This window comes from Sciurus vulgaris, assembly GCF_902686455.1.
Source record: "Sciurus vulgaris genome assembly, chromosome: 11".
NCBI classification, from domain to species: domain Eukaryota; kingdom Metazoa; phylum Chordata; class Mammalia; order Rodentia; family Sciuridae; genus Sciurus; species Sciurus vulgaris.
The window spans coordinates 112659071-112685315 of record NC_136472.1 but is presented as its reverse complement, the minus strand read 5'-3'; the positions used below and the strand labels follow the sequence as shown (position 1 = coordinate 112685315).

Genomic DNA, 26245 nt, shown 5'->3' with positions numbered 1-26245 from the left:
AATGACACTGCCACCCCCAACCCCACCTTTGAGGCTGTACTGGCCTCACCCCTGGGTTTTTCCCTCCCCCACCTCCCTGGACAACACTTCCAGCCTGGGAGAAGTCCACCTGTCAGTCAGTCGCCCAGGCCAGGGAGTAATGGGCTGTGTCCTGGTTGTGTCTCCAGAAAACAGGTTTTTTATTACTCACCACGGCGGGCTGTACATCTCTGACGTGCAGAAAGAGGACGCCCTGTCCACCTACCGCTGCATCACCAAGCACAAATACAGCGGGGAAACGCGGCAGAGCAATGGGGCCCGCCTCTCCGTGACAGGTAGGCAAGAGGACCAGGGGAGTGGAGTGGGCTGGGGTGGGAGGACACCAGCCCATCCCTGGGACTCTTCATATCCCCCTACAGATCTGGGAGTCCCCTGTGTACTGGGGCACTCAGAGAAAGAGATTAAAGAACACTGGTGCAGAAAACGTCCAGCAAGACATTATCCAATTTGGGTTTGTGTACCCTGAGTGTAAGGACTGGGTGACAAGTTCTCTTCAGGAGTCTGTATCAGAGAACACTTAGTTGTCCTAACTGGTTTGGTTTTCTCATTCATAAAAATAGGGTACCTAATCACAAGGGTTATGAACCCACCCTGCCTTTCCTCTTTTTGCCTTCCCTGCCAGGAAGCTCTTGAATAAAATCAGATACTCAAATAGTAACTATTAGTCTAGGTTCTGAGCATTTTTGCATTTCCTCCTGTCTCCAAGTGTTTTTTAGGAGTCTATTTCATCAATGTATGCTCTGTATCTTGTTTGAGGTCACCTCCCAACGTTTGAAAGCAGGCAGAATTTAATTTATAAACAACACATTTTGGGGGCTGGGGAGATAGCTCAGTCGGTAGAGTGCTTGCCTTGCAAGCACAAGGCCCTGGGTTCGATCCCCAGCACCGCAAAAAATAATAATAATAATACATTTTTTAAAGAATTCTCAGTCTGGAATGATTGTAGTGTCTGAGGAAGGGATGGAAGCGGAGATTTATTGAATTCCTCTGAGTACCAGGGACTTTTCTCATTTGTTGTCTGTTGGTACCCACAGCCCTAGGAGATATGTACGTGGTTCTCCCTATTTTTACAGATGAGAAAACCAAATCTTAAGGAAGATGAGAAACTTGCACCAGCTATTAAACCAGGTAGGGGCACCACCAGAATTCATATGCTGCCTCCCTGGATCTAGGAGCCTTCCAGCTGCAGGTCCCCTTGGAAGGGGCCAATTGGGTGCCTACATCTAGCCTGTAGCAGAGTAAAGAAGGCATATAGCGCCCTTCAAGGAGGGCTTTCTGGAACAGTGGTTTCCACCCTCTTTTGACAGCCAGCCCCAGGCAGACGTTTTTATCATCACCTGTGCAATGCACTCTGGCATTTTCTCCTACACCCCAGTAATGCACTCTGGCATTTTCTATCCTATTCTACCATATTGTGGGTTTTGTTTTGGGGTTTTTTTTGTTGTTGTTGTTTGTTTGTTTGTTTTCTCTTTTTTTCTTTACCAAGGATTGAACCCAGGGGCACTTAACCACTGAGCCACATCCCCAGCCCTTTTTATATTTTATTTAGAGGTAGGGTCCCTCTGAGGTGCTTAGGGCCTCGCTGAGTTGCTGCAGCTGGCTTTAAACATGAGATCCTCCTGCCTCAGCCTTCCAGCCACTGGGATTACAGGCATGTGCTACCACGCCTGGCCTATTTTGGTTTTTCTCAATGCTGGTTGCAACTCACTAAATGGATTCCACAACCTCCAGTGGTTTGCAGCCTACAATTTGAAAATCCCTGTCTTAAGTGAGATTGGAGAGGCTTTTAGGAAAGAGAATGAACTAATAGTGAGTTTTGGGGATTAGAGCCACAAAGTCATACATCCCATCTAGTCCTCTGGAAAAGGAGCTAGACTAAGGGACAATTCTGGTTCTATCTGCCACTGCACTCTGCAGTTCGGTGAGATCAGCCATGATCAACAGATGGCTCTCTCCAGGACCCCTCTCATTTGTCATTTGGAGACAAGTCTAGGAGAACAAGAAGAGGAGGGCAATGGTTAGCCTCTCTGATCCACCCTGTGTCTTCAGTGCCTGGCCCTGTGCACGTAGTAGGTGTCAAGTAAATATTTATGGCCTCAACCGATACCAACAGAACCCATGCTGTTGTATGGGAAGGAGGTGGGGCTGTGCTACATGGCACTGTCGCTGTGGTTTGACTTTTGAATCTGCAGCCCAATTCCCAAATGGAGTGGTTCACCTCCAACTTGTTTGGATGGTGTCTTTGCTTCTCATTTGCATGCTTCTTATACAATGTGAGAAAGAATTCCCTCTCCTGCAGGCCTGCTCCATCCTCCTCCATGACAATGGGGTCCCTTCATCCTCTAATCAGCTGATTGGGCCTCCAGCTTTGGGAGGGAATAAGCAAGAATCCCTCAAAAATTGACATTCGTTAAACTGAAGGTTGTGCCTAGCCTTCGCCTCCTCCTCATTCACCACCAGCTGTGGGGAGAGGGGGGCGGGAGAAGTGACAGAGACCACCATACCCCCGGGGACTCACACATAAATCCCGAACAGAGAAGCTGAGTGGAGACAGGCAGGTGCCCTGGCAGCCCAAACAGGAGGATGACAGAGGACACACACACACAAAGACAAAGGAAGGTAGAGGAGAAAGGAAGACGGAGGGAGCTGAAGAGAAGGGACCCGCGCAGTGACGTGGGGCCCTGATGTGATGTGATGTGGTGTGACAAGCCAGCCTGTCTGCAAGCTGCTTGTCTCTGCAAAAATGCAACTGATACTGGAGCAAGGCAGTGGGGAGGGACCACAGGGCTGCCCACCCTTCTCGATCCACTCCCCAGCGGGGGTCCGTCCTGAGAGGCTGGACAGGTGTCAGTTGAGGCAGTCCAGTCCCTGGTGGCCAAGACTGTGAGCTCCAGGAAGGGTGTTGTCACCCTGGATTCCTGGGCCCAAGGGTGAGAGGAAAGGGTGATAATGAGACCCATGGCCACTTGCTGGGGGTGGTCAGGGCAGGAGACACATCTGCACTCACTGTCAGTGCTGGCTCAGTGTGTGCTGGGGCGGGGGACGATGAGGTGTATTGTTAAAAAGGTATTTTCGAACCAGAACAAGTTTCCACCTCTGTCTCTGCTCACTAGCTATGTAAGCAACCTGGCATAAAATACGTAAGGTCTCAAGCCTCAGCTTCCTCATCTGTAAAATGGAAGTGGCAAAATGCACCACACTGGGAAGTGGAGAGAAGGAACTAGGAAGCTGGGTGTGAGCGTGGAGCCTGGAGCAGACGCATAGGGAGCCAGAAGCTGCAGTTCCCATGGGGTGACTGGTCCGGGTGGTCCTGTGCTGTAGCCGTCCCAAAGTGGTGGGGGTGGGGGGGGGCTTCCATATTTTTATATTTTCCATGTTAGATGAGGCAGTTGAGTCCGAGCCTCTCCAAAACACACTCTAATAATGGCCATTCCACTCCCCTAGGCACTTTTTAGTTTGCCACTGATTTCAGTTAGTGCACTAACTGGCTGAGTCCCCAGGACAACCCAGTGGGATGGGCATTATCATCCGAAAAGGAAATCAGGGACCAGAGAGATTAAGCGCCCAGGCTGAGCTCACACAGGACAGAGCCAGATGCAGAGGCTGTGTTCCCTGCTCCCGGGCCACAGTAGGAGGTCCCTGCAGCCGCCCAGGCACCGGACCGAGCCCTGCCCAGCTCAGCGCACCGTGATTTCTCCGGGCAGGGCCACGTCTCCCCTGCCCTGCACCGGTGCTGCCAGCGCCCCGTCCCCCGAGGCTGTCGCCGTGCACACGCCGCAGCGTTTTACTTCTGCTTCAGAGTAATGAAAGAGGTTTCTTTCCCTCAGAATTTAATTTCACGCCTGAGCCTCGTTGATTAATTCCCTCCCCCCGCCCTTCCTCCACCGCCCTGGCGGCCCCTCCGCTTGTAAATTCTACCGTGTGCCACGGAATTTGTGTATTTTGCATCAATTAAGTGTCACATTGAGTAATTCTTCCCTGGCACAGGGTTTGTTTATCCCAACCATTCCCACCGGGTGGGGGGTGGGGGAAGAGGCCGCAGATCTGGCAGGGAGGGAGGGTGGCACCCAATAGTAATTGCCCTGCACTTCCGCAACTCGGGGCTGTCTGGGCAGCACTTTGACACTGATTGCGCCATCGGTTCCCTGCAAAAGCCCTGTGCGATCTGGAGGCACCAGGGTCTCCCTCACCATTCAGATGAGGGCACTCAGCTCTGAGGACGAAGCCTCAGGCCCAAGGTCGCAAGGGGCGTCAGCAGCCAGTCAGAACGCACACCTGGGCCTCCTGGCTCCCAGCCCCAGCTCCTGCCCACGCAGGCACCCCATCTAGAGCACTGGAACTCGGGAGAGGCCCTGACTTCTGGAAAGCCTTTTAACCAGAGGCGATCCCAATCCACTCCTCTCCAGACACAGGAGCTGAGCACAGAGGGGATTTCCCCTTAGGGAGGGTCAACAGTGCTCACCTTTCACTCCTAAACAACATTCGGAATGTTAAATTATTCCATCTTGGATCCCACCTCCTGAGCAAGGGTGAGGGGAGACCTGGTTTCTGATCTTGGTTGGGGCTGCAGTGATTCTGAGCTGGTTCCTCACCTCTCTCCTGTCTTCATGCTCTCCAAGTTCCCCAGGCAGCTGTTTTATTCCTGCTGTCTATAAAATTCTGCAATGTGGAGTTTTATCCAGAAAAATCAGATTGCTGACCCACTCCACTCCTGAGTGTCCCCCGATTCCCCTTCATCCTCCCTCAGACATTGATGGTTCAACAGCCTGGGGCCCTGCCCATGCAAGCTCGGGAGAGAGGACTGTGGGTCAGCACTGCCTCAGGAACCATAATCTTCCTGGAAGATGGATGTAGCCTGCGGCTGCTGTTGGAGAAAGGAGGCGACCACAGTAGCTGCCTCTGAGGCGCATGGGGCATCGAGGCCAGGGGTGTGGGAAGACTCCCTTTCACCGTCTACTCCTCTATGCTTTCTGAAACTTGCCATCTGCCCATATTACCCATTCAAAAAAAAAAAAAAAAAAAAGCGCTTTTTAACTTTTTCTTTTAACTTTTTAAAAAGGGCGGGGAGGGGGAGGGGGAGGGGGAATTGCTTGAAAATAAAACTAAGTAAAAAGACAATTCTATAGGAGCCCAGGGGGAGTAGCTAAGTTGGAGGGGTTACCCAGAAGAGGATATAGAAACTGGAATGTGAGAGATGACTAGGAGTTGGCTATACAGAGAACAGCTGGGCACCCAGGTGACCCAGAGTGCCACCATGGGAACTCTAGGATTGAAAGGTGGAGAGGAGTGTAGCAGGCCAGGCGGCAGACTGAGCCAGATCACAGTAGGCCTTGGGATTCAGAACAAGAAGTTGGGGTGTGTGCAGGTATAGGGGAACTCTAAAGCAGGGGCAGAAACCTCAGGGAGGTCACTAGGGTGAGGCTGAGACTGAGAACAGAAGAGACACCCACTCAGAAGGAATGAGGGTCACACACACTGAGTCCCATCCGCAGAGACCTTCCTTGTTCTTCTTCAGGTTCAGACCACAGGTCTCATGGGCGCTAATGCCTCTTGGTCTGCAATTGGGGTGGGGGTAGGGTGGGGGGTTCTGCAGAGGGATCCACTTCTGGAATCATCTGGGCTCCAACAGAAATGTTCTGGGCATCTCTGAGTCTGCCCAGAGTGAAGGCAGGAAGAGGCAGAGCAGGGGCAGGACGACTGTCTCCCCTTTCTTGAGGAGCACACCCCCAAGTTCAGTTTGAGACCCAGGTATAGACTTACCAAAGACTGAGAACTGGAGACATGGGGAGCCTCACGTCCCAGGGGTCACTGTTCCCCAGACTCTGGGTGAAAGGCCCTCATTCCCGCCCTCCTCTCTGCACCCTGTGCTCTGCCTCCCTCTCCTCCATCGGCCTGTCTGTCATCCTGGTCCTGAACGCCATTAGACTCTCTCCTCTTCTCCACGCCTGTAGCATGGTTCTCAGGGGCTCCACCTGACAGCACAGGAGACACACATCCTCCCTGAAAGTCTTTCTGGAGTCATGCTGGGAACTGCTCACTCCACCAGTGGACACAGGGGGCTCCTGTCTGGGCACTTCCTCCCCTAACTGCACTGCACCCCACCCAGGCTGGCCAGGGCTGCTGACCCTCTCTGTCTTCCAGACCCTTCTGAGTCCATCCCCACCATCCTGGATGGCTTCCACTCCCAGGAAGTGTGGGCTGGCCACACGGTGGAGCTGCCCTGCACTGCCTCTGGCTACCCCATCCCTGCCATCCGCTGGCTCAAGGATGGCCGGCCCCTCCCAGCCGACAGCCGCTGGACCAAACGCATTACAGGGCTGACCATCAGTGACCTGCGGACTGAGGACAGCGGTACCTACATATGTGAAGTCACCAACACCTTCGGTTCAGCAGAGGCCACAGGCCTCCTCACGGTCGTTGGTGAGTCGAGGAAGCCCCTTCTGAACCCCAGTGACTTTAAATAGCACCACAGTGTAACAGCGAGGGCTGCCACCAGCACTGCATCTGCTTCTGGCTGACCCCAGGGGACATTCCTGGCTGGCCAGGGAGGGCAGTTGGTGTCCTGGAAAATCAGTTGGTTTGAAGCTTTTGGTTCTGGCATTATCGGATAGGGACAGGCTCTGGGCAGGTTACATAATTGTGACCATCAGCTCAGTGTCCATCTCTGTGAAATGGGATAATGATTCCGGCCATCCTGCTAGCTCCAAGGGTCAAATGGGATGATGAGGATGATGGTGACAAGCCTCCTCAAGGGCAGAGCTTCTTGGCTTGCTGGGAGGAGGCAGTATCTGAACTAAGGGAAGCAATGCTGATGTTAATCCATTAGACAGACATATGTCTCCATCCTAGGGTGACATTTAACAATAATTGGTAGAGGCACTGATCCATCAGAGAAGACACTGGGTATAAGCAACCACGTCAGTGGCACCAGGAGCTGCCAGCTGGATATCAGTTCTAGTCCTTTCCTGTCCCCCTAGCACAGAGCCCCAGGGGTCCAGGGCATGCTGTGGACAGCAGGAGGCCTCAGCAGGGTCCTCCTACTATGAGCACCCAAGCAGGCAGAAAAGGAGATGAGGGGCTAATGCCAGGGAAATGACAATTCATGAGACCTGGATCATCCCTTGTCCCTGCCCCTTCCTTATTGTGACCCCACCTCAGGTTCCCACTGTCAAATGAGGAAGCTTCTTCCAGCTCTGGCATCCAGAGTCCCCTCCCCTCCAGGCTGCCCTGAGGACTCTTGGGGAATCCCACTTGTCAAGGGGCAGCAATAATAGCCTGAGTCCCTGAATTGTAACCAAGGACATTGTGAAGGTCAACCTGGGCAGGAGGAATAGGCTGTCCAGAGGTGACCCCATCCCTGTCCTGTGGGAGGCCCACTCTGTCATGGAGGTTGGCTGAGGACTCTCCCCACCTCATCGCCCATCTCATCAGCATGGGCTGCAGGGTTGCAGACCCTCGGGAGCACCATAGGGCCACAGCAGAACCTCCCCCGGCCTTCCGCACCTGGTGTCTAACTCCCCCAGCCAAGATCTGAACCCAGGCTCCCATCTCATGTCCAGCAGGTCTTGAGGGTTGGAGTGTGTATCCGTAGTGCTGGGAAGAGGCCCTCCCCACGAGTATTTGCAGTAAAGCTGGAAAAGCAGAAAAAGCCCCCAAAATGTTCCAGGAGAGGCAGTGCAGGGGACAAACACATGATAAAATGTCGTAAGCCCTGCTTTGGGGGCGGGGAAGTCGTCTCATATAAGCAAGCCCTAGACAGCTAAGTGGGCAGACAGAAGGATTAAGGTTGGTAACACCCTTCTGGCCCTAATTGGTGTCTAAATAAGTTTAAACATTATCTTCGGTTCCTTCCCCCTCCTGTTACACACACGTACAAATGCATGCGCGCACACACACACACACAGTCTCAGGAAACAGGTCAGGGAGAGCATTCCCCCTAAATCCTTGGAAAATCAGCAAACCTGACTGTAGGGAAATGTGATACTCACAGCTCCTGGTCCAACATACAGGCAAGCAGATACTTACTCACACGGACACAAGCATGAGTGTCCAAAATTCACATGCCCACTCCCCCATACCTACACATGCATGTCTGAGGTCCCCATCACTGCAGTGTGCTCATGTCTGGGACACTCATACTGATGTGCAACAAAGAACCACCTCCAGATGTGTGCACAGCCACCCTGCCATACACAGAGTATTTGATCATCCTCCTCAGCTCCTGCCCCACCTGCCAATGAGTTTGCTGGACAACCAGGTTCAAGGGGAAGTGACATGACTTTTCTTCACCCTCCAGTCTCTCTACAACCCCTCTATGCTGGTTTCATGGAGAGAAAAGCAATGCTTCCCATTCCCCCCTATTCTACCACCAAACCTGTGCAGGGACAGCTAGGAGAGCGTTGGCCAGCAGAGTCCTGAGAGCTCTGATTAATGGCTGAGACAGGAAGAGGCACCTGCGTCATTGTGCACTGACATGTCCTGGCAGTGGCAGAGGCTGTGGGTAGCAGCAGGAGAGACACGTGTGGAGTCAGGTCTGCTTTGGCTGCACTGACCCTTGTGGCCTGCCATCTCCTCTTGCCAGCAGGCTATCTTGCAGGGTCACCTCACTCCTGTAGTCTGAGCCCTGTACAGAACTGGAAGCCCATGGAGCTCAGGCAGAGAGATTTTCTTGCAACTGATAACCAGTCAGCTGGTCAGACAATAAACATGGCTCTGGTCTTAGAGACAAAACTGAGAGGGGCCACGCTTCTCCTAAGCAGCTTAGGATTCAAAGAGCAAGGAACAAGGATGAGCAGGAATTAGGCAGAGCACCCTAGGTATGAAGCCCTGGGGACAGAAGCAATGTAGGGGAGGCAGCAACCACAGGTAGGTCGTTGATGCTCTAGAGAGTATCTGGCCTTGGTGACAACAGGAGAGGGCAGGGAAGGAGACAGGTTCCCCAGGTCCCTAAGGGCGTAGAACCCTGTGCTGAGTTTTGGGGCCTGACCCTGCCATTTAGCCAAGGCCTGAAACAGCACGCTGCCTGGCCCTGTCCACACCAGGGTGTGGCGGCAGAAGCCGGGCCTTGCCACAGAGGGGGCCCCAGACCTCTACCCACAGTAAGCCCTCTTTCTTTTCTTTTCTCCTGTCCCCTTTCCCCTCATGTCTCCCCCACCTGGCCTGGCCCAGAACCCCTTCATGTGACCCTGACACCAAAGAAGCTGAAGACCGGCATTGGCAGCACGGTCATCCTTTCCTGTGCCCTGATGGGGTCCCCAGAGTTCACCATCCGCTGGTACCGCAACACCGAGCTGGTGCTGCCCGACGAGGCCATTTCCATCCGCGGGCTCAATAACGAGACTCTGCTCATCACCTCGGCCCAGAAGAGCCATTCTGGGGCCTACCAGTGCTTTGCCACTCGCAAGGCCCAGACTGCCCAGGACTTCGCCATCATCGTGCTGGAGGGTAAGCTGGGTGCCAGGTGGAGAGACAGGGAAGGGCAGGGTGGGGCCAGGCGGGGCTGCTGGGTCCCCTTCCTCCCCCCAAGGTGACTGTGTTGCTAGGAGGCATTGGTCCAGTGCCCACTACCCTCCAGACAGGTCCCTGTCCTTTTCAAGCCTCCCACAGACCTGTTTTGCAATAGAGGAAACTGAGGCTTCTCTCACTTGCTCAAGGTCACACTCTGGGACAGAGCTGGAATTTGAATTCGAGGCCCTTAACCATACTAAATAGCCTTCGCCCTCCAAAATTACTAGAACTGTACTGTGTGAGGGGTCTTCTTTAGAGTGTTGAAGGTTTTCAATCTTGCAGAGGCAGGAAGCGTGTCAGGAACCTCTAGACTTCTGGATCCTCCCCCAACCTGAAATCTCTTCACATGGGTCTCTGTTTCCACCTGTTCCTCTATCCCTCTAAAGCTGCCACCACCAGGGGGTCCTCATCCAGCATCTCTGTGTATGGCTGTTTAGGTTTCTTACTGCATAAGTTGCCTGGCCAAGAAAGTAGGTGAGATCTAAAATCCAGCTTGCACTCCATTTGCGAAGTCGTGGGCCCCGGCACTGGGCTGTGGGCACACAGGAGGAGCCTCTTGATCGGGAGACACAGGTGCAGTGGGGGCTGGCAGAAGCCCTGTCTTACCAAAAAGGTGAATGACTCCCCAGGTCCTCCTTCACTGTTAACCCCAAACAAACAATACACAAAAACACTCAAGAGTTCTGTTCCTTTCAAGGACTTTTCACGGCTATGACAGAGATGCCAAACCCAAGCAAGCCCGGAGGAATGGGATCCTCCACAGGTCTTGCTGCCATGGCTCACGGCTCACTCCTTGGCACTGAGCACCTGCGGTGTCTAAGCCCTGGCACCTGGCCCTCCCTTGGCCCTGTTCTTATCTGCCCATTCCCTGGTCTCTCTTCCCAACACCCCAGCACAGGTTAGTTGGAAACGAGGGCTTTTCATCTCAGGGCACCTCCTATCCCAATAATACCCCACTGGGGAGCAGACCACCCTATGGAGCTCATTTTCCCTCTGAGGGGGCCACCTGTTTGGCTTGGGTGGAGTGACAGAGATCCCAACAGGCAGTCATTAGTGACCAGTTGAGAGGAGGCAACTAGAAAAACAAGGCTGGCAGAAAGGCCAAGTGGAGAGGTGAGGGATAGCAGGGGACGGAGGCCAGGAAGGGAGGCAGAGGAGGGAGGCAGGGGAGGGGCGGATGGCCAAGGGGCTCCCATGGGCACTTCCAGGCTCTGCCAGGCATCAGGCTCTCCCCAGGTTTTAGGAAAGGGTCTCCCCCAGAAAAAGGGCTGGGGGCTGGCAGACTGGCTGAGTCTTGATTAACATCAGCATTTTGTTTAAATGGGATGTAAAGAATGCTGTGTTACATTCGCCTTACCTTTTTTCTTTTTTCACTTTTTAAAGTACTTGACACCTGTTTTTATTACATTTTTTAATTTTTAGTTGACACATAATAATTGTACGTACATATGGAGCACAGTGAACTTAACACCTTTTAATCCTTCACAACACTCCCGTATGGAAAGATGGCCAGGGTTAGTGATGACATCTCCCGAGTTCGGCAGGAGGAAGTCGGGTCGGTGGAAGTTAACTGTCTCCTTCAGGCTTGCTCGGTTAGCCACAGACTCCCCACTTCCACTGCCTCTGGGAAACTTGCATTCTAAGCCTCCAACTTAGGTGCCACCATGGCCCCACCCTCTCTCCGGCACAGTTGAGGGTAAGGAGCCCTGGGTTAGACGCCACAGGCCTGGCCCGCTCCACACAGAGCACTACACGCAGTTGCCTCTGAGCCTCAGCATCTTTATTAATAAAGGAATGAGAAAGAGGCGGACCAGGAAAAGTTGAGAGGACTTAACATTTATTAAGTACTTACAAAGCACTGTGCTATGCACCTTCAATGCATTCATTCATTTAATCCTCACAGTGTCAAATGAGGTGCGTATAATCATTGTCACTGTTACCCCCATCTCCCAGCAGTGAAAAATGGGAAGACTCAGAGAGGTTAAGTACTATGCCCAAAGATTCAGCACTAGCATGTGTTGGAGAGCAAACCCAGGAGTCTTAACGGTAGTAATGGCACCTCGGGGGCTGTGCATTGCAAGTGAATTGACGCTGGGGACAGTCCTTTATTGTTATTATGGCTACTGCTTTGCCTCCTCCCCTGCCAGGGTGGGGTAGCCTGGGGAAAGTCTCTCTGTGACTCAATGACCCTGAAGGGGGCTCCTCGCTCCCTGCAGACGGCACACCCCGCATCGCCTCGTCCTTCAGCGAGAAGGTGGTCAACCCCGGGGAGCGGTTCTCGCTGATGTGTGCAGCTAAGGGCGCCCCGCCCCCCACGGTCACCTGGGCCCTGGACGACGAGCCTATCGTGCGGGACGGAAGCCACCGCACCAACCAGTACACCATGTCCGATGGCACCACCATCAGCCACATGAACGTCACAGGCCCCCAGATCCGCGACGGGGGCGTGTACCGGTGCACGGCTCGGAACGCGGTGGGCAGTGCTGAATACCAGGCGCGAATAAACGTAAGAGGTGCCTGTCTACATTTAAATATCAGAACAGGCTTTGAGTTCCTTTGCCATCTCTGTGCTCACCATTATTCTTGTGATTACTAGTTATTATTAGCCGTCATTTTGATTTTAGTAGAGGTTTCTCTCCTCTCTCCCATCCCCCTCTCCCTGCCCTCCACAAGCCCCACCATCCACTCTTGTGTGTGCGTGTGTGTCTGGTAGAGTTCATCCATTCTCATTCCCACCTTCCTCCTCCTTCTCCTCCTCCTCTCCCACAATCCAGCCTGCCGACCCTCCCCACCCTGATCCCCCCATCAAATCGCTTTGGGCCCCAGTAAGCTATGCACCAGCTACCATCTGCCAGCCCCACCAGGGCCTTGCAAGGACAGAGACAGGGCAGGGGCAGAGGGGCCAGGCCTGGCCTTAATATGCTTCAGCTGTGCTCCTAACTGCCTCTACTGAGCCAGTCCCCCAAGAGCTCCAGGAGGTGCAAGCAGCCAGGAGCCAGGTGTCATCTCCTGCAAGGCCCAAGCCATCAAAAGGAGGCAAACCAGGCATATTGTCACACACCCATAATCCCAACTACTTAAGAGGCAGGGATTATAGGAGGATAGCAAATTCAAGGTCAACCTGGACAATGTAGCAAACCCCTGTCTCAAAATAAAATAAAATGTGCTGGGGATGTAGCTCAGTGGGAGAGCACTGTCCTAGCATGTGAGAGACCCTGGGTTCAGTCCCCAGTATCGCATGCATGCACTTGTGTGTGCACATACACACACACACACACACACACACACACACACACACAAAGTAGGGGGCTGAGGCTAGGTGGGAGTGTCCAGAGGCAGGGAGCCTCCAAGGGTGGCGGTAGGGATCCTCAAGTTGATCATCCCCTATCTCAGTTCTCCAAGTCGCTATGGTGGGAACAGTCTCCTCTGATGCTCTTTGCAGTTCTTTGGGGCTAATTGGCCCTTATCTGACCCTATCAATGACCCCTGCCCAAGGACAGAAGAGAACTGGGGAAGAGAAGGAAAGGGGCACTGGTCCAGGGGTGCTAGTGGTTGCCCTGGGGATAGGAAAGGGTCACAGAAATGCGAGTTCATGCCAAATTTGCCTGGGCCAGGTCTCCATCTCCTCCTGAGAAATGTGGGCATCCCATTTGGTCACCCTCCTGCCCTCTTCTCTGAATTGGAAGGGGGAGGAGCTTCAGGGCCTGGGAGATTCCCCAGTCCTGCTCCCTATTATCTAGATGGGGACTTGAAGCCCAGAGAGTTGCTTGGCTCTCTCTAGCACTGTCCCTGTGTGAGCCCCCTTTGCCACCCCCATATTGCCACCTGCCCAGCTGATCCAACTAAAGATACCCACTCCCCCCAGCCAGTGTGACAGAGTCCCCATTTCTCACCCCTCCACGGGGGCCCATAATACACATTTACCTGATGAAAGAAGATCACCAGCTCATCCAGAGGAGACCTTCCTGTTGGCCTACAGAGAGTTAGCACATGAAAGTTCCTGTTGGGTGTAAGACCAGTGTGAACAAGTAGAGTAGAAATTACACAGTGCCCACCTTCCCATTCTAACCCCCAAGTCCTGACCTCTCTTGAATGACGAATGGCCCTCCCAAATCCCAACTGCTTCCTGGTGAGGCTGCATTTCTGGCCACGTGCCCTGTCCTGTTTGGCAGTGGCCTCTTCATGCAGCCATGTATAGCACATGTCTGTTTGCGGCTATTTGACACTAGCAACAGTGCATCCTGGAGAGATAATGGGTGACCCTAATCCACGCCTTTGCCTTGAAAAAGGACTCCCTCTACTCCCACCAAATCTCTACCCCCAGAAGTCTCAGGGGCCAAGCAACTGAGAAGAGTACCACAGGGTGGTGCCCGGCTGTCCCTGGCTGACGGCACCGCTCGCCCCTCCTCTCCGCCTCCTCCTCCCCTGCCTCAGGACCCCCCAGCATCCGGGCAATGAGGAACATCACAGCAGTCGCCGGGCGGGACACCCTCATCAACTGCAGGGTCATCGGTTACCCCTACTACTCCATCAAGTGGTACAAGGATGCCCTGCTGCTGCCGGACAACCACCGCCAGGTGGTATTTGAGAACGGGACCCTCAAGCTGACTGACGTGCAGAAAGGCATGGACGAAGGCGAGTACCTCTGCAGCGTCCTCATCCAGCCCCAACTGTCCATCAGCCAGAGTGTCCACGTGGCCGTCAAAGGTAGGCCTCCCCACTAGCCAGAGCCCCTGCCTGCCCTCGCCCCCTAGCCTCCCAGGATGCCTCAGCCCATTTTCAAGCCATAGCTCAGGCAACCGCAGGCAATTCTGAGTGAGTAAAAGGACAAGAGAGAGGGACCAGCATGGCTCTTAGAAGAAAGGGAGGAGGGTGGAAGATCAAGGGTGGACACAGGAGGACATGAGGAACTCTACCTCTAGGTTGCTCTGTTGACTGCAGGACAAGAGAGCACTGACCCCAGAGGTACGAGGGTTTTTACAAAGAGGAAGCAGTTCACGGGACAGGTCAGAGATGGCAGGCTACATCAGGTCCCTGATGTCAGGATGGGGCCACCCTGAAGTCAGGAGGGACATACCAGTGGTCAGCAACAGGAGACCAGGGTAGAAGGAGCATTGGCTGCCCTGGCTCCCTCCCAGGGCACAGAGTGGTTGTCCCAGGCTGTCGCTAAGGGAATGGGGAAAGACTTTCTATCTGCTAGTGTCACCTGAGGCCTGGAAGGCAGAAGTCCCCTGACCCCAGGCCTCCATGCTCACCAGGGTGAGGACTGTGTTTCTGCCTGGTACGTGGTGGCCACTCAGTAAGTTGATAGATCAATGAATGAATGGATAAATGAGAAAATAAGTGAATACATGAACCAGTGTCCTATGTCCCCTGGGTTCTGGGGTCATGCAGCTGTGTGAAACCCCTCCTTTGGGAATGACAGGCCTGGAGCTTGTCTGGACGGTGTGGAAAGGAGCCTTCACTGTTGCTCTGGAGACAGGATGGGAAAGTGAATCCTGCCAGGCCTGACTAAGGAGAGGTCAAGAATGACCCAGGGCCGATGGAAGGGCAGACCCAGAGGAACTTTGACCCCTTTTCTACCTCAGGAATAAAGGCACAGTTTTAAGAACCACTGAGGAGGGAGATGGAAGAGAGAAGAGTCCTTGAGACTTTTGAGAGCCACTGTCACCTGGGGACTTCCCTCCTCTGGCATTGGTGCCATGCCAGGGACGCAGAAAGTAGAAGCTAGAAAGACCCGAGGGTCCAGGCCTGCAAAGGGGCAGACCTGGTGTCCTGTTTGCTCCAAGGGAAGCAAGCTTACATGGAGGCCTTGTGGACAGGATGAAGGAAGTCTCGGGGGAGGAGGGTTGGGAATAGATGCTGCATTTGGTTTGATCCTTCACGTGTGTGATGACCATGGACCATCAGGTGTAAGGCCTGCAGGACAGCCGGGGAAACTGAGCAGTAGCAGCAAAAAGCCTGTCTCAGCCTCTCCCTGTGCTCCTTGTCATCGGGCTCATCCTGATCAGTGCTCAGCGGCTGTCACATGCATCCTCCTGTACCCACCACCTGTCATGGTGCCAGACGGTGTGTGTTTGTTGAACTGTAACTGAGACATTCGTCTGGGTTGGAGTGACTTATGGGAAGCCTTGCTTTAAGCCCCGTGAGCTGGGGTTGGTCTGTGGCCATCTCAGGCCTGGGGACAGGAGAGGACACCTGACAACTCCACCTCCCCACTTGGCCGCCATTGCACCACAGACAGGTTGAGGCATGCCGAGGACCCCTTCTCTGGCTGATACTTGTGCCCAGCCCCAGGGTCTTGCTGTGCCAGGGAGAACCTCACCAGCCCAGGCCCTACCCCTGGCATCCTGGGAAACAGACTGTGGTGGTGGGATAGGGCGCAGCCCGCCCCCCACCCGCATCCTGCTGCCTGTATCCATTTCCGTTACAAGCAGTGGAGCGCGAGCGCACAGTGTAAACATCACATATTAAAACATCTAACCTTTGCTGCACTCCCTTCACCCAACCGCACCAGCAAGCATTTGGCCGGGTATGTTGGCATAAAAAAAATAATAATAATAACAGGGCTCCAGCGAGCCTTGGAGTACTCGGAACATCCTGAAAGCTGCTTCTGCTCATCAATTATTCAAGCCCATTCAGGGAACGATCAGTCCTAATGAATTGCATCTGATGCATTCCGTCTCAGTGACTCGCTGGGCCTGTTGTGATAGTGCAGAGAGACAGAGTCTCCCCAGCCTAGGGGGAGAGGCGTGTGTGTGTGTGTGTGTGTGTGTGTGTGTGTACACCACATACAGGCTCATGTACACACCTTCCCCACCATCAGGGTCTGAAATAGAGCCTTAGAGGGGGTGAGGTCACCTGTTATCTCTCTAGACCAAGAAGCCTCATTCATGAGAGGGGCTCTGGGACCTCTTGCCCCCACCACTCCAAAAGCTCAGGTCCCTCATCCCCGCCCTTGGTGACTCCCTCTCCCCACCTCATTAGAATGCACTTTTACAGAAGAACCCATCAAAGCTGATTATGATCACGACGCTTGATTAGCGGCTGTGCTCTTCCAAGAGCTACCAAAGGTGGGGGGTGGAGAAGGCGCCCCTGGGCATGGCAAAGGGCCCTGACTTGGGGGAGGAAGGGATGGGTCCAGGGGCAACACACCAAACCCCACGGCTACTGCGGGCTGGAAAGTACACGCACCAGGGATCAGAGCTGGGAGCCAGAGTGCAGAAGAGGGCGGAATGGGGTGGAACAGGGCACTAAAAGCTTGAGATAAAATCGAAGTTCCCTCCGCCTAGGCTCCCCTTCTCTGTGGGGCCAAAGGCTGAAGGGCAGGGTGGTGCAAAAACCCAGGCTACCCCAAGAGCTGGAAAAACAACTGCTGACTCCCTTCCTTTGGAACTGCTCTTCTGCTAATGAATTTTTCAAACAATGGGCCAAGAAGAGCCAAACACACCCGGCACACAGACCCACGCATTGTCAAAGACCCGCGTGCACGTACACTCTGGAACACGTGTGCGTGTTCATGCACCGGAGCAACACACAAGCCTGTGCACACTTGAACACATATGCTGGCAGTTACATAGGTGTTTCTTTGTTGGTACCCTCCTGTCCCCAGTCACTTCCTATGCCACGAAAGGTGGCTTCAGGTGGGTCCATATGAAATATTGCCCCCAGTGAGCCTTCCATGGCCCCGTAAGGTGGAGGACAGGGGAGAGGGTTGGGGCTGCTTCTAGGACTGCCTGGGCTTGGCACATGCCACACTGACTGGCAGGGGAAGCAGGCCTTGTCTCTAGGCTTCTGGAGAGCTCCTTGGCAGGATGCTAAAGAGAGGGCGCACAGGTCCAACCTAGACTTGGTGACTTTAGGGCCCCGTAGCTAAAAAATAATGTGTCATAAAAGCGTCCCTGGACACAGGATGAATGTTTAATTAACCAGGAAGCTGGGGTGCATCTGGAGCCCCTTGGCATTGGCTCAGGGAGGAAATATCTCCATCCCTACATCTGAGCCTTCCAGGGCTTTTGGAGCCAAAAGGAGGCCATGAGGTGCTTTCTGCCCATGCTCAGCAGAACCAGGCCTGGGAGGTAGTGCCAGACCCTCGTGGGGAGCAAGCAAAAGAGGACATACACACACACACCACAGACACCCTCACCCCAAATACCCACGCTCACCCTCCACGGGCATTCCTCCCCTACCTAAGCAATAAAGAGCTTCTGCTGAGGCTCCATCCGGTCCCTTCCATTCGGCCTTCGGCGGAGTCCCTCATCCAACCTAATGAAAGGGGTGGGGTTTCTGTGATCACAGACCTTAGAGAACCAGCCACCTGGATGAAGGCCTCACTGCTATTGGTGGAGGTGGAGGTTTGGAAGGAACCCTACTGGAAAACACAGGCAAGGCGGGGGGGGGGGGGGGGGGGGGTGGGACAGGCCCCACAGGAGATTCCCTACTTGCACCTGGGGGGAAGGGGAATCAAGGAAGCTGCTGCCAGCAACCCTGTTTCCTCAACCATGAGAGCCAGGAACCTAGAAGCAAGGAACCTCCTCAGGGGGCAGACAGGGCTAGCTAAGATGGTGGTAGTGATGAAGATGATGATAACTCCCACACAGTGACATTGCTGTGCACTCACCATATGCCAGGCACTGTTTTAGGTTCTACCAATACATTTATTCTGAAGATAGATGAAGCTCCCTGCCCTCAGGGAGCTTGCAATTTAGTGGGGAAAGCGATCGTGAATCAAATATATACAAGATGTGCCATATCAACTGGGGATACCACACATCAGGGATGAGAGCACCCAGGGAAGGAGGAGGGACTTGCAATGTTCAATACGGTGGTCAGGGAAGGTCGTCCTGAGAGGATAGAGTCGTGGTAAAAACTGACATAAGTTATGACTACTCCCAAAATTTAAGATTTGTCAGAACTGGAAGGTCAGTGTCAGACTTCAGAAACTGTTTGGTCCATTTTGCAGATGAGGACACTGAGATTCAGAAGCAGAGGCAGGGTAGTGGTGAGAGGTCACTCAGGCATGGTAACTGGAGTGGGTAGCTGAGTGTGGAACCCAGGCGTCCCAGTCCCAGGCATGGCTCTTTCCCCTTTCCATGCTGCCTGGGGAGAGAGCCCTGGCTTCCTGCAGTGCACACTCTGCTAGCAGGTGCAGTAAATAAAAGGCTCAGCCTCAAAGACAGATGATGAGAGACCCCATAAAGTATTTATGGGCTGGGCTGGTGGTCAGCACTGCGTGACACTCACAAACAAGTGGCTATAAAGGCTTTATGGTGGCCAGACACCACATGGACTGCTACCACCACTGTATCTTCTCACTCACTCTGCCCTCTGGTCTCTGCCATTGCAGCGTTTTGCTACAGGTGACTGGCCAAAGCAGGGCTCCCTGGGAGAAATCCCTGGGTTGTATGGCATTCCCTCCATCCAGGCCAGATGCCAGGGAAATGCCATGACTCACAGGCAGGAGGCCTGGGGGTTGCACTCAGTTCTGAAGAGGCTCCTAGACACGGCCAGGTGGAGGTGGTCAGAGACGTCACCCCCTGAAGGGCTGAGTTCCCAGAGGTGGAAATGGACAGACCCATTCAACGGGCCCCTGTCTAACACCTGAGCATGGGGGAAGGCACGGCTGAGACACAGGTCAGAGAGCAACCCTGCATCTGGGCAGCTACTGTGTGCTCATACTGAAGAGCCCCCAAGCCCTGCCCACAGTGCTCCTCCTCAGCTCCATTAGCCGTCTGTGTAGGCACCAGGAAGCCCAGACTTTCTTTTCCCTCCAGGTCATCTCGTGTTCCTGGACTTAAGGGGTGTCAGAATGCTAGCTTGGAGCCATGGAGGGATGCACCAGCCACAGCATCACACCCAGCCCATCGAGCCTGCAGGTGGAGGCTCTGACCTCGCAGCGAATGAGGGGCCTGCCCTGGACCTCTGGTCATCTGCCTCCCATAGGACAATGGTGCTCTAGGAAGCCCTGGGCCAGCTGGCTGCATATCTCAGTCCCCTGGATGGGTGCTGGCTACTGTTCCTCCCTAGCCTCTCCAGGGGCCACCCATGTCATTCCTGCAACTGGACCTCTTGGCCCAGTTGGCCTCTGCCCCTTGGCTCAACCTCTTCTCTCTCCCTCACCCTCCTGTGTTTTGCAAGCATGGATGTCCTTTAATTCTCAGTTCAAATGCCGTGTACTCCATGAGGCTATCGTCTCCCCCTGGAGCACAGCTCCCTCTGCTCTGATTGGTCATCTGTACATCCAGGGGCTGCTCGCCCCTGATCACAGCATGGATGGGGCCAGAGTCCCTTCCCTTCTCCAGTCACTGAGCAGCTCCTGACGCTTCTGCTGTACTTTGAGGGTGTTTCTGCTTCCTCAGCCCACACAGAGCACGTTGCCTTCACAGAGCAGGCATTTCATAAATATTAGATGAATTAGTTAATTAATGAATTAACCTGCCTTAGTAACTTGTTCCATTATCTACTGAGAGAGACAGTCTTCCCCTTGCCTGAACTCAGTCTCCCTGCCTGATTTCACTCTGTTGTTATCCTGTCCTGGATGGAAACGTAGAGTCTCGGGCCCAGGAGCATGACCCTCCAGACTTGACAGTCCTCAGGCCTCCTCCCCAGCCACCTTGCCTTGCCCCCAGCCCCCGGCCACTGCTGACAAGTGTCCTTAGGCTCTTCAATCTCAGGAGCTGGTTTGGCACTGTGATAGCAAAGGCCTGGGCCTAGGAAGGACCAAGGGAGATGTTCCAGGTTCCCGAACACCCATGCAAAGGCAGTGTCTGAAGGGCACACAGAGCACACCTCTTGCTCTGGATGAACCCCCATCCCATCCTGTCCTCCCCACCCCCCAGCCCACCACTGAGGTCACCTCAGGAAATGATATCTAAACATATGTCCATTCATTTACTCACCCAACAAGCACATATTGAGCACCTACTATTTTCCAGGTAGAGCTTCCTAGTTATATAAGTCCCAGGGAGGTGAAGGTAGTCACATCCACTGCCCTGTGACACATGCCACAGTCAAGGTGTGCACTGGATCTGCAGAAATTCTGCCAAAGCCCAAGGAGGCCTAGAGGCCTAGATCTGACCTCCATCCACCTATACACACACACAGGAAGGAGAGCACATGAGGAATCTGGGAAGTCTGTAACAGTCCTTGGGTCATTACTAGAATCCTGAGTTCAAAGAAATCTATCAAAGCTGTCCACAACTCAGAAACCTCCCAGAGTACTGGGGGCAATGCTCTATACCTGAGAAAAGCATCCAGCAACAGGGATGAGTTGATCTGGACAGCGACCAGAACCCCCAGAAACCTGGCTGGGGTTTAGGACCTGCTCCGGGGCCCAGACATATCTGGAATAAAATGGGTCAAAGTCAGCCGGTGGGCGAGAAGCACGCAGGGTGGGAGATGAGGACAGATGCCCCGTGCTCCCCAGGCAGGGATGAGGTGCAGAGCTTGGGAGGCTGTGGGGTGCTGGGGTAGAGGGCCAGGTGGGAAAGGGCATTGGAAAGGCCAGCAGAGGCCCCTGCTGGGGGTCATGGAGGCAGCGTCCCTCCTAAATGGCACTTACTCCAGACCTGGAGCACTCAGTCAAGACCTCTCCCAGGGCCCAGTGAGCTGCCAAGAGGCTTTCTTTGTCTACACCTGGCCATTCCCCTATGGCGTGCTGGAAGTGCGTAGATGCAAGGAGGGCCTCCTCAGTCACCCGTCCTTCCCCGTCAGTCTTGTTCCCCATGGTGGCCACTCTGGGTGGACCTAGGGTGGAGAGTAGCAGGCTTCCAAGGAGCCGTGGGGCTGGAGTCTGGGAGAAGGCCAGAGGACTGTGGACTGCCTTGTAATTTAATTATTTGACTGCAGAAAGGAGACCTCATCTACTGGGTGCTCATCCTTGTTAAGCTAATTGTCTGTCTCCCTCACTCTCTTCTCCCCCCACTTGCTGGGGAAGCCGCTGCAGCCTAATTGAGTTATCATAAAGATAATGGCTGATGCTCTAGCCAGAGCTGAGAAAGGAGGATCCATCTTGCAGCGACTTCAGCACCAGACAAGGACCCCAGGGGCTGAGACCGGGCAGTGAGGGAGGGAGGCTGGGTGTACGGGCCTTTACCCGGAGTCTAACTCAGTTGTTGTCTCAAGGTCAATAGGGCTCCCTCTAGACTTTCTCAGCCACCCAGAAATCTCCTTTATGAAACAAAAGGGTCTGTAGTATGGCGTGTCTGGGAATTTCTCAGAGAAGCAGCCAAGCAGCACAGTGGAGAGAGGCTGGAATTAGCAGAGAGATCAGGTTTCAAATCCTACTGTCACTTCTCTGGAGCCAGGTAACCTAGGGCAATTCCTTCTCTGTTCTCGGTCTCCATGTTCTCATCTGTAAAGTGAGAAGAGTAAGCTCACCTCACATTATTGGTAGGAAGATTTGATGAGATAATGTGTATAAAACAACTGAAACAACCAAGGGCACGAGCTTCTGCTCACCCATCCTGACACCTGATGACTGGAGAGGAGTGGGGTTGGTGAGAGGTCTTCTGGGAGGAGGCTGGAGTGCAGCACCCTGGCTCTACATGAGCAGCCTTGGGAGGTGCATGGGGGAGGGTCTCACTGGCCTTCCTCACCTGTACCTGGGCACCTCATCTCTATCCATCCCAGGCCCCCAGGCGGCTGTGAGATGCTTGTCTGCAGGGAGAACATAGGCACAAGCCAAGCAGTAGGTCAGCAGGCAGATGAGAGCCAAGAAGCCCATGAGTCAAATCCAAGGACAAACCTGAAGGTCAGAGCTAATGCAAGTGGCCAAGGCCCTCGAGAGAGACTGTGGGTCCAGGCAGGGTCCCAGGTAGAGAAAGGGCATGGGAGATAGGCACAATGGCAGAGCGCCCAGGCATGCCTGGGAGAATTCATGGACAGGAGAACGAGGTCCCAGAACCTGGGGGAGCTCCATTTCAAGCCCAGAGCCCCCCAGGAGAGGCATCTGACTGGGCCGCGGTGAGTGAGGCTGATAGCAGCATCTCCTTGCCCTTCCAGTGCCCCCTCTGATCCAGCCTTTTGAGTTCCCACCGGCCTCCATTGGTCAGCTGCTCTACATTCCCTGTGTGGTGTCCTCGGGGGATATGCCCATCCGCATCACCTGGAGGAAGGACGGACAAGTGATCATCTCAGGCTCAGGCGTGACCATTGAGAGCAAGGAATTCATGAGCTCCCTGCAGATCTCCAGTGTGTCCCTCAAGCACAATGGCAACTACACATGCATCGCCAGCAACGCAGCGGCCACTGTGAGCAGGGAGCGCCAGCTCATCGTGCGTGGTAAGTGGGGTCAGGCCAGCCTGGAGGAACATCAGGCCCATCTCTCTAGAGTGCCAGTTTGAATCGCAGACTCAAGGGAGATTGGCTATAGCAGGGCCACTAAGATGGAGAGGCCCAAGCCTTTTATCTTCCAGGGCAGGAAACGAGTGGAGGAGATACTTGCTCAGTTAGTCATTGGTTAAGGCATGATTGGAACTCAGACTCCCAGCCTCAGTTCCAGTGCTCATCAAAAGCTCTCGGCCTCTAGGATCTCAGAAGCTGCCAGTTCCCAACTTTATGGTGGACCAGAAAGGGCCGACATTGAATGGAGGTGTCTCAGCGCTAAGGGACCTCTCAGAAGCCAAGATAACCTTTTTCTCCGTACCTCCTCTCTTTTGGCAGTTCCCCCTCGATTTGTGGTGCAGCCCAACAACCAGGATGGCATCTACGGCAAAGCTGGTGTGCTCAACTGCTCGGTGGATGGCTACCCACCACCCAAGGTCATGTGGAAGCATGCCAAGGGTGAGCCCCAGCCAGCCAGCATCTCCAAGGGCAGGGAGGGCCAGGGAGGATGCTCAGGTGGGACTTGGGCCTGTTCTCCACAAACAGCTCAGTACTAGGGGTGGGCAGGTCCTGGGTTCTGGGCTTTAGGGGACCCATGGCTACAAATGATCTAGAAATCCTCAGTCACCTCCAGGGGTCTGCAGACAAGGACAGCATCATGCTGACTTGACTCCAGATCTCCTCTAGTCCCCACAGACGTGGCCCTTCTTCTCCCTGCTCCAGCCCTAAAACTCAGTGTACATCTGCTACTCCCACCCTGTCCTGTGCACCCCACGGTCCCAGAGCCGCCATGCCTGGCTTTTCACCACTCTCTCTAATCTGAGATTTTGGTCCTTCTTAGAGCTTGACTTCATGTCAAGAACGCATGCAGTATCTGACTAAGGCCCACATCCTAGGCTGTGTCCACAGCTGATCTGAGGGAAGCGGGGGTACCCCAAAGCCCCTGTTGAAAGACAGCTGGCCTTTTTTCCCCAGATGTGACTGCCATGACCAGGCAATTGCCATTTGAGGACTCAGTCTTGTCTTTGCCTATTGCCAAGCTGCCCAGAGGTTACTTTGTCTTCTTCTCCCAGGAATGCACCCCAAGAAAGCTTGATGGCAAGTTGGCCATTGGCTGAGGCCATGTCCCCACCTCACCTCCTTGCTGCAGAGCTAGGGCAGAGGCAGGCCTCTCTGGGGGTCTTTCCTCTTGCCCTGCAGGAGCTGTGTGGCTCTAGCACTTTGGGGATGGTTCGGCTTTGCAACAAAGTGGCCCTAGACCAGCAAAAGAAAGGTATTAGGGTCAGTCTTAAGGCACACTGTCCAACCCAGCTCACTCCCTAGCAAAGACCCAGCCTTCCTAACCTCTGCCTCCTTCCAGGGAGCGGGAACCCCCAGCAGTACCACCCAGTGCCCCTCACCGGCCGCATTCAGATCCTGCCCAACAGCTCCCTGCTGATCCGCCACGTCCTAGAAGAGGACATCGGTTACTACCTCTGCCAGGCCAGCAACGGCGTGGGCACCGACATCAGCAAGTCCATGTTCCTCACTGTCAAGAGTGAGTCCTGCCCCACACTCTCCCAGCACCCAGATCTCAGGCCAAGGCCCACCTCTGTGCTCTTTCTGCCTGCCCCTTGGTTTCCATTGATCCATCTGTGAAGGGGAGGTGGGAAAGATCCCTCCTCCAAGGTGGAGATAAGCACTCAATCTGAATGACCCCAACTCACCCACCCCAATTCTGATAACCTCATGATTTGCTGTACTGAAATAACATAAGCCATTCCGTTTCCTATGATCTGTAGGTTGGCAACTCGCTCTGAGTCCTCATACCAGAGTATTTCTGTTACTTACTATCACCTCTGTGCATACAACCCTTTGTGGCTTAGAGAGGAAAAGACCATATAGACAATGTAGAAGAACCTATGGTCCAAAAACTGGGCTCCAATTCCACATCTCCCCTGGGCAAGTCACTTCACCTCTTTGTGCTCCAGTTTCCTCCCCTGGCACTAGAGGTTCATTCCCCTCCACCTCCCAAAATAGTGGTGAACAACACAGGAACTTATGATGGAAAGAGGAAGATGCTTTGGAAAAGCCTTTTGAGCAGTAAAATTTATCATAATTTGGTGCTGTATATATGGCTTCTAAATCCTCAAGCTCAAAGCTCTTGGAAACCCACCATTTATATGCCCAGGATTCTTTTAAGAGTCACAGAGTCATTCCTACTGGGCAAGCCTATCCCTTTACGCACAGAGGGGTCTCTGTGGTGGATCCCTGAGGATCACGTCAGAAGGATAGTGTCATCCAGCCCTGTGTTCTGGGACCGTGCGTCTTGGCAGGTAGAGGTAAGAGCCTGAGCTTTAGCGTCTCACCCAGCCATGTGTGGCTCTGGGGGCTGTGACTTGATGATGGTGTGACTTTGATGAGCATACTTGGCCTTATGGCAGCTTGCCTTCCTGATCTTAAAAACGGGGGTGATAATACTGTGGGGCTCTGCTTGGTGTCCAGCATGAGTCTAGTGACACGTGAAAAGCAGCCGTGTGGCAGCTGCACCATAGACTGAGCCACCAGGGCCACTCTGCAGGCAGTCCCTCCAGGGCCTCACAGGGAGGCTGCTGACCGAGTTCCCGGAGTTCCGCCTCCAACCATCTTTATCACTCGCCGAAGCCCAAGCTCAGCTCAGCACCAGGCAGGGAAGCCCCGGCCAGGCGATCGATGCTCAGGGAGCTCGGAGCTGAGCCGGAATCCCCGCCCTGGGGAGCCGCTTCCCTCACACTATCAAAAAGCACTTTGTCCTCAATAAAACCAGGCAATCAATCTACATCCCTCAGCCAGGGAGAACGTGGCTGGTTCTGAGAAGCCAGAGGAAGCCAGGCACCTCTGGAGTCGTCTCCGGTATCCGACCTTATCTCCCCACTGTCAGCAGGATGAGCCTAAACTCTTCACTGCAGATTCTTTTCTTTCTTTCTTTTTTTCTCTGTCTTTACTATTTTTCTTTAAGTTAGAGGATTCCACTGAGCAAGAGTGGCTGCTATTCTGTGGCATGTGATTTTTCTGCAGAGATGAGGGGACTCTGTGAGAGAGGATGCAGGGTCAGCAGGTGGGCTGTGTGTGAAGAGACTCAATTGTTACCAGGCTGTCCCTGAAGTCCTGGGGGCCTGGATAAGCTGATTCCCCTCAGGGGGTTGCGGGTTTTTTTTCCTATGCCATTCATCTTCCAAACCGGGCAGCAGCGAAGAAACACAGGTATTTGGAGAGCATGAATGTTATAAATCCAAGGCCACCTGGTGAGCACACCACACACACACACACACACACACACACACACACACACACACACACTGGTGTCACCCTCTGCCCTCCAGGGAATGCGGGCATTTTCTGCAGCACTGATCAGTCA

The 26245-nt window shown here is 53.9% G+C and overlaps 1 protein-coding gene across 3 annotated transcripts in view; it reads left to right on the top strand.

Moving 5' to 3' along the window:
• DSCAML1 (DS cell adhesion molecule like 1) overlaps positions 1 to 26245 on the top strand; it is a 325080-nt gene that overhangs the window by 236747 nt on the left and 62088 nt on the right. For 2 of the 3 annotated variants that reach the window (XM_079104474.1, XM_079104473.1), the window contains exons 4-11: positions 168 to 314; positions 6181 to 6459; positions 9208 to 9483; positions 11763 to 12059; positions 13981 to 14253; positions 22549 to 22827; positions 23209 to 23328; positions 24230 to 24406. In XM_079104474.1, the coding sequence (XP_078960600.1) occupies positions 168 to 314; positions 6181 to 6459; positions 9208 to 9483; positions 11763 to 12059; positions 13981 to 14253; positions 22549 to 22827; positions 23209 to 23328; positions 24230 to 24406 (1848 nt within the window). Of the gene's footprint in view, positions 1 to 167; positions 315 to 6180; positions 6460 to 9207; positions 9484 to 11762; positions 12060 to 13980; positions 14254 to 22548; positions 22828 to 23208; positions 23329 to 24229; positions 24407 to 26245 lie in introns of those variants that run through there. The other variant, XM_079104475.1, reaches the window with a different exon arrangement.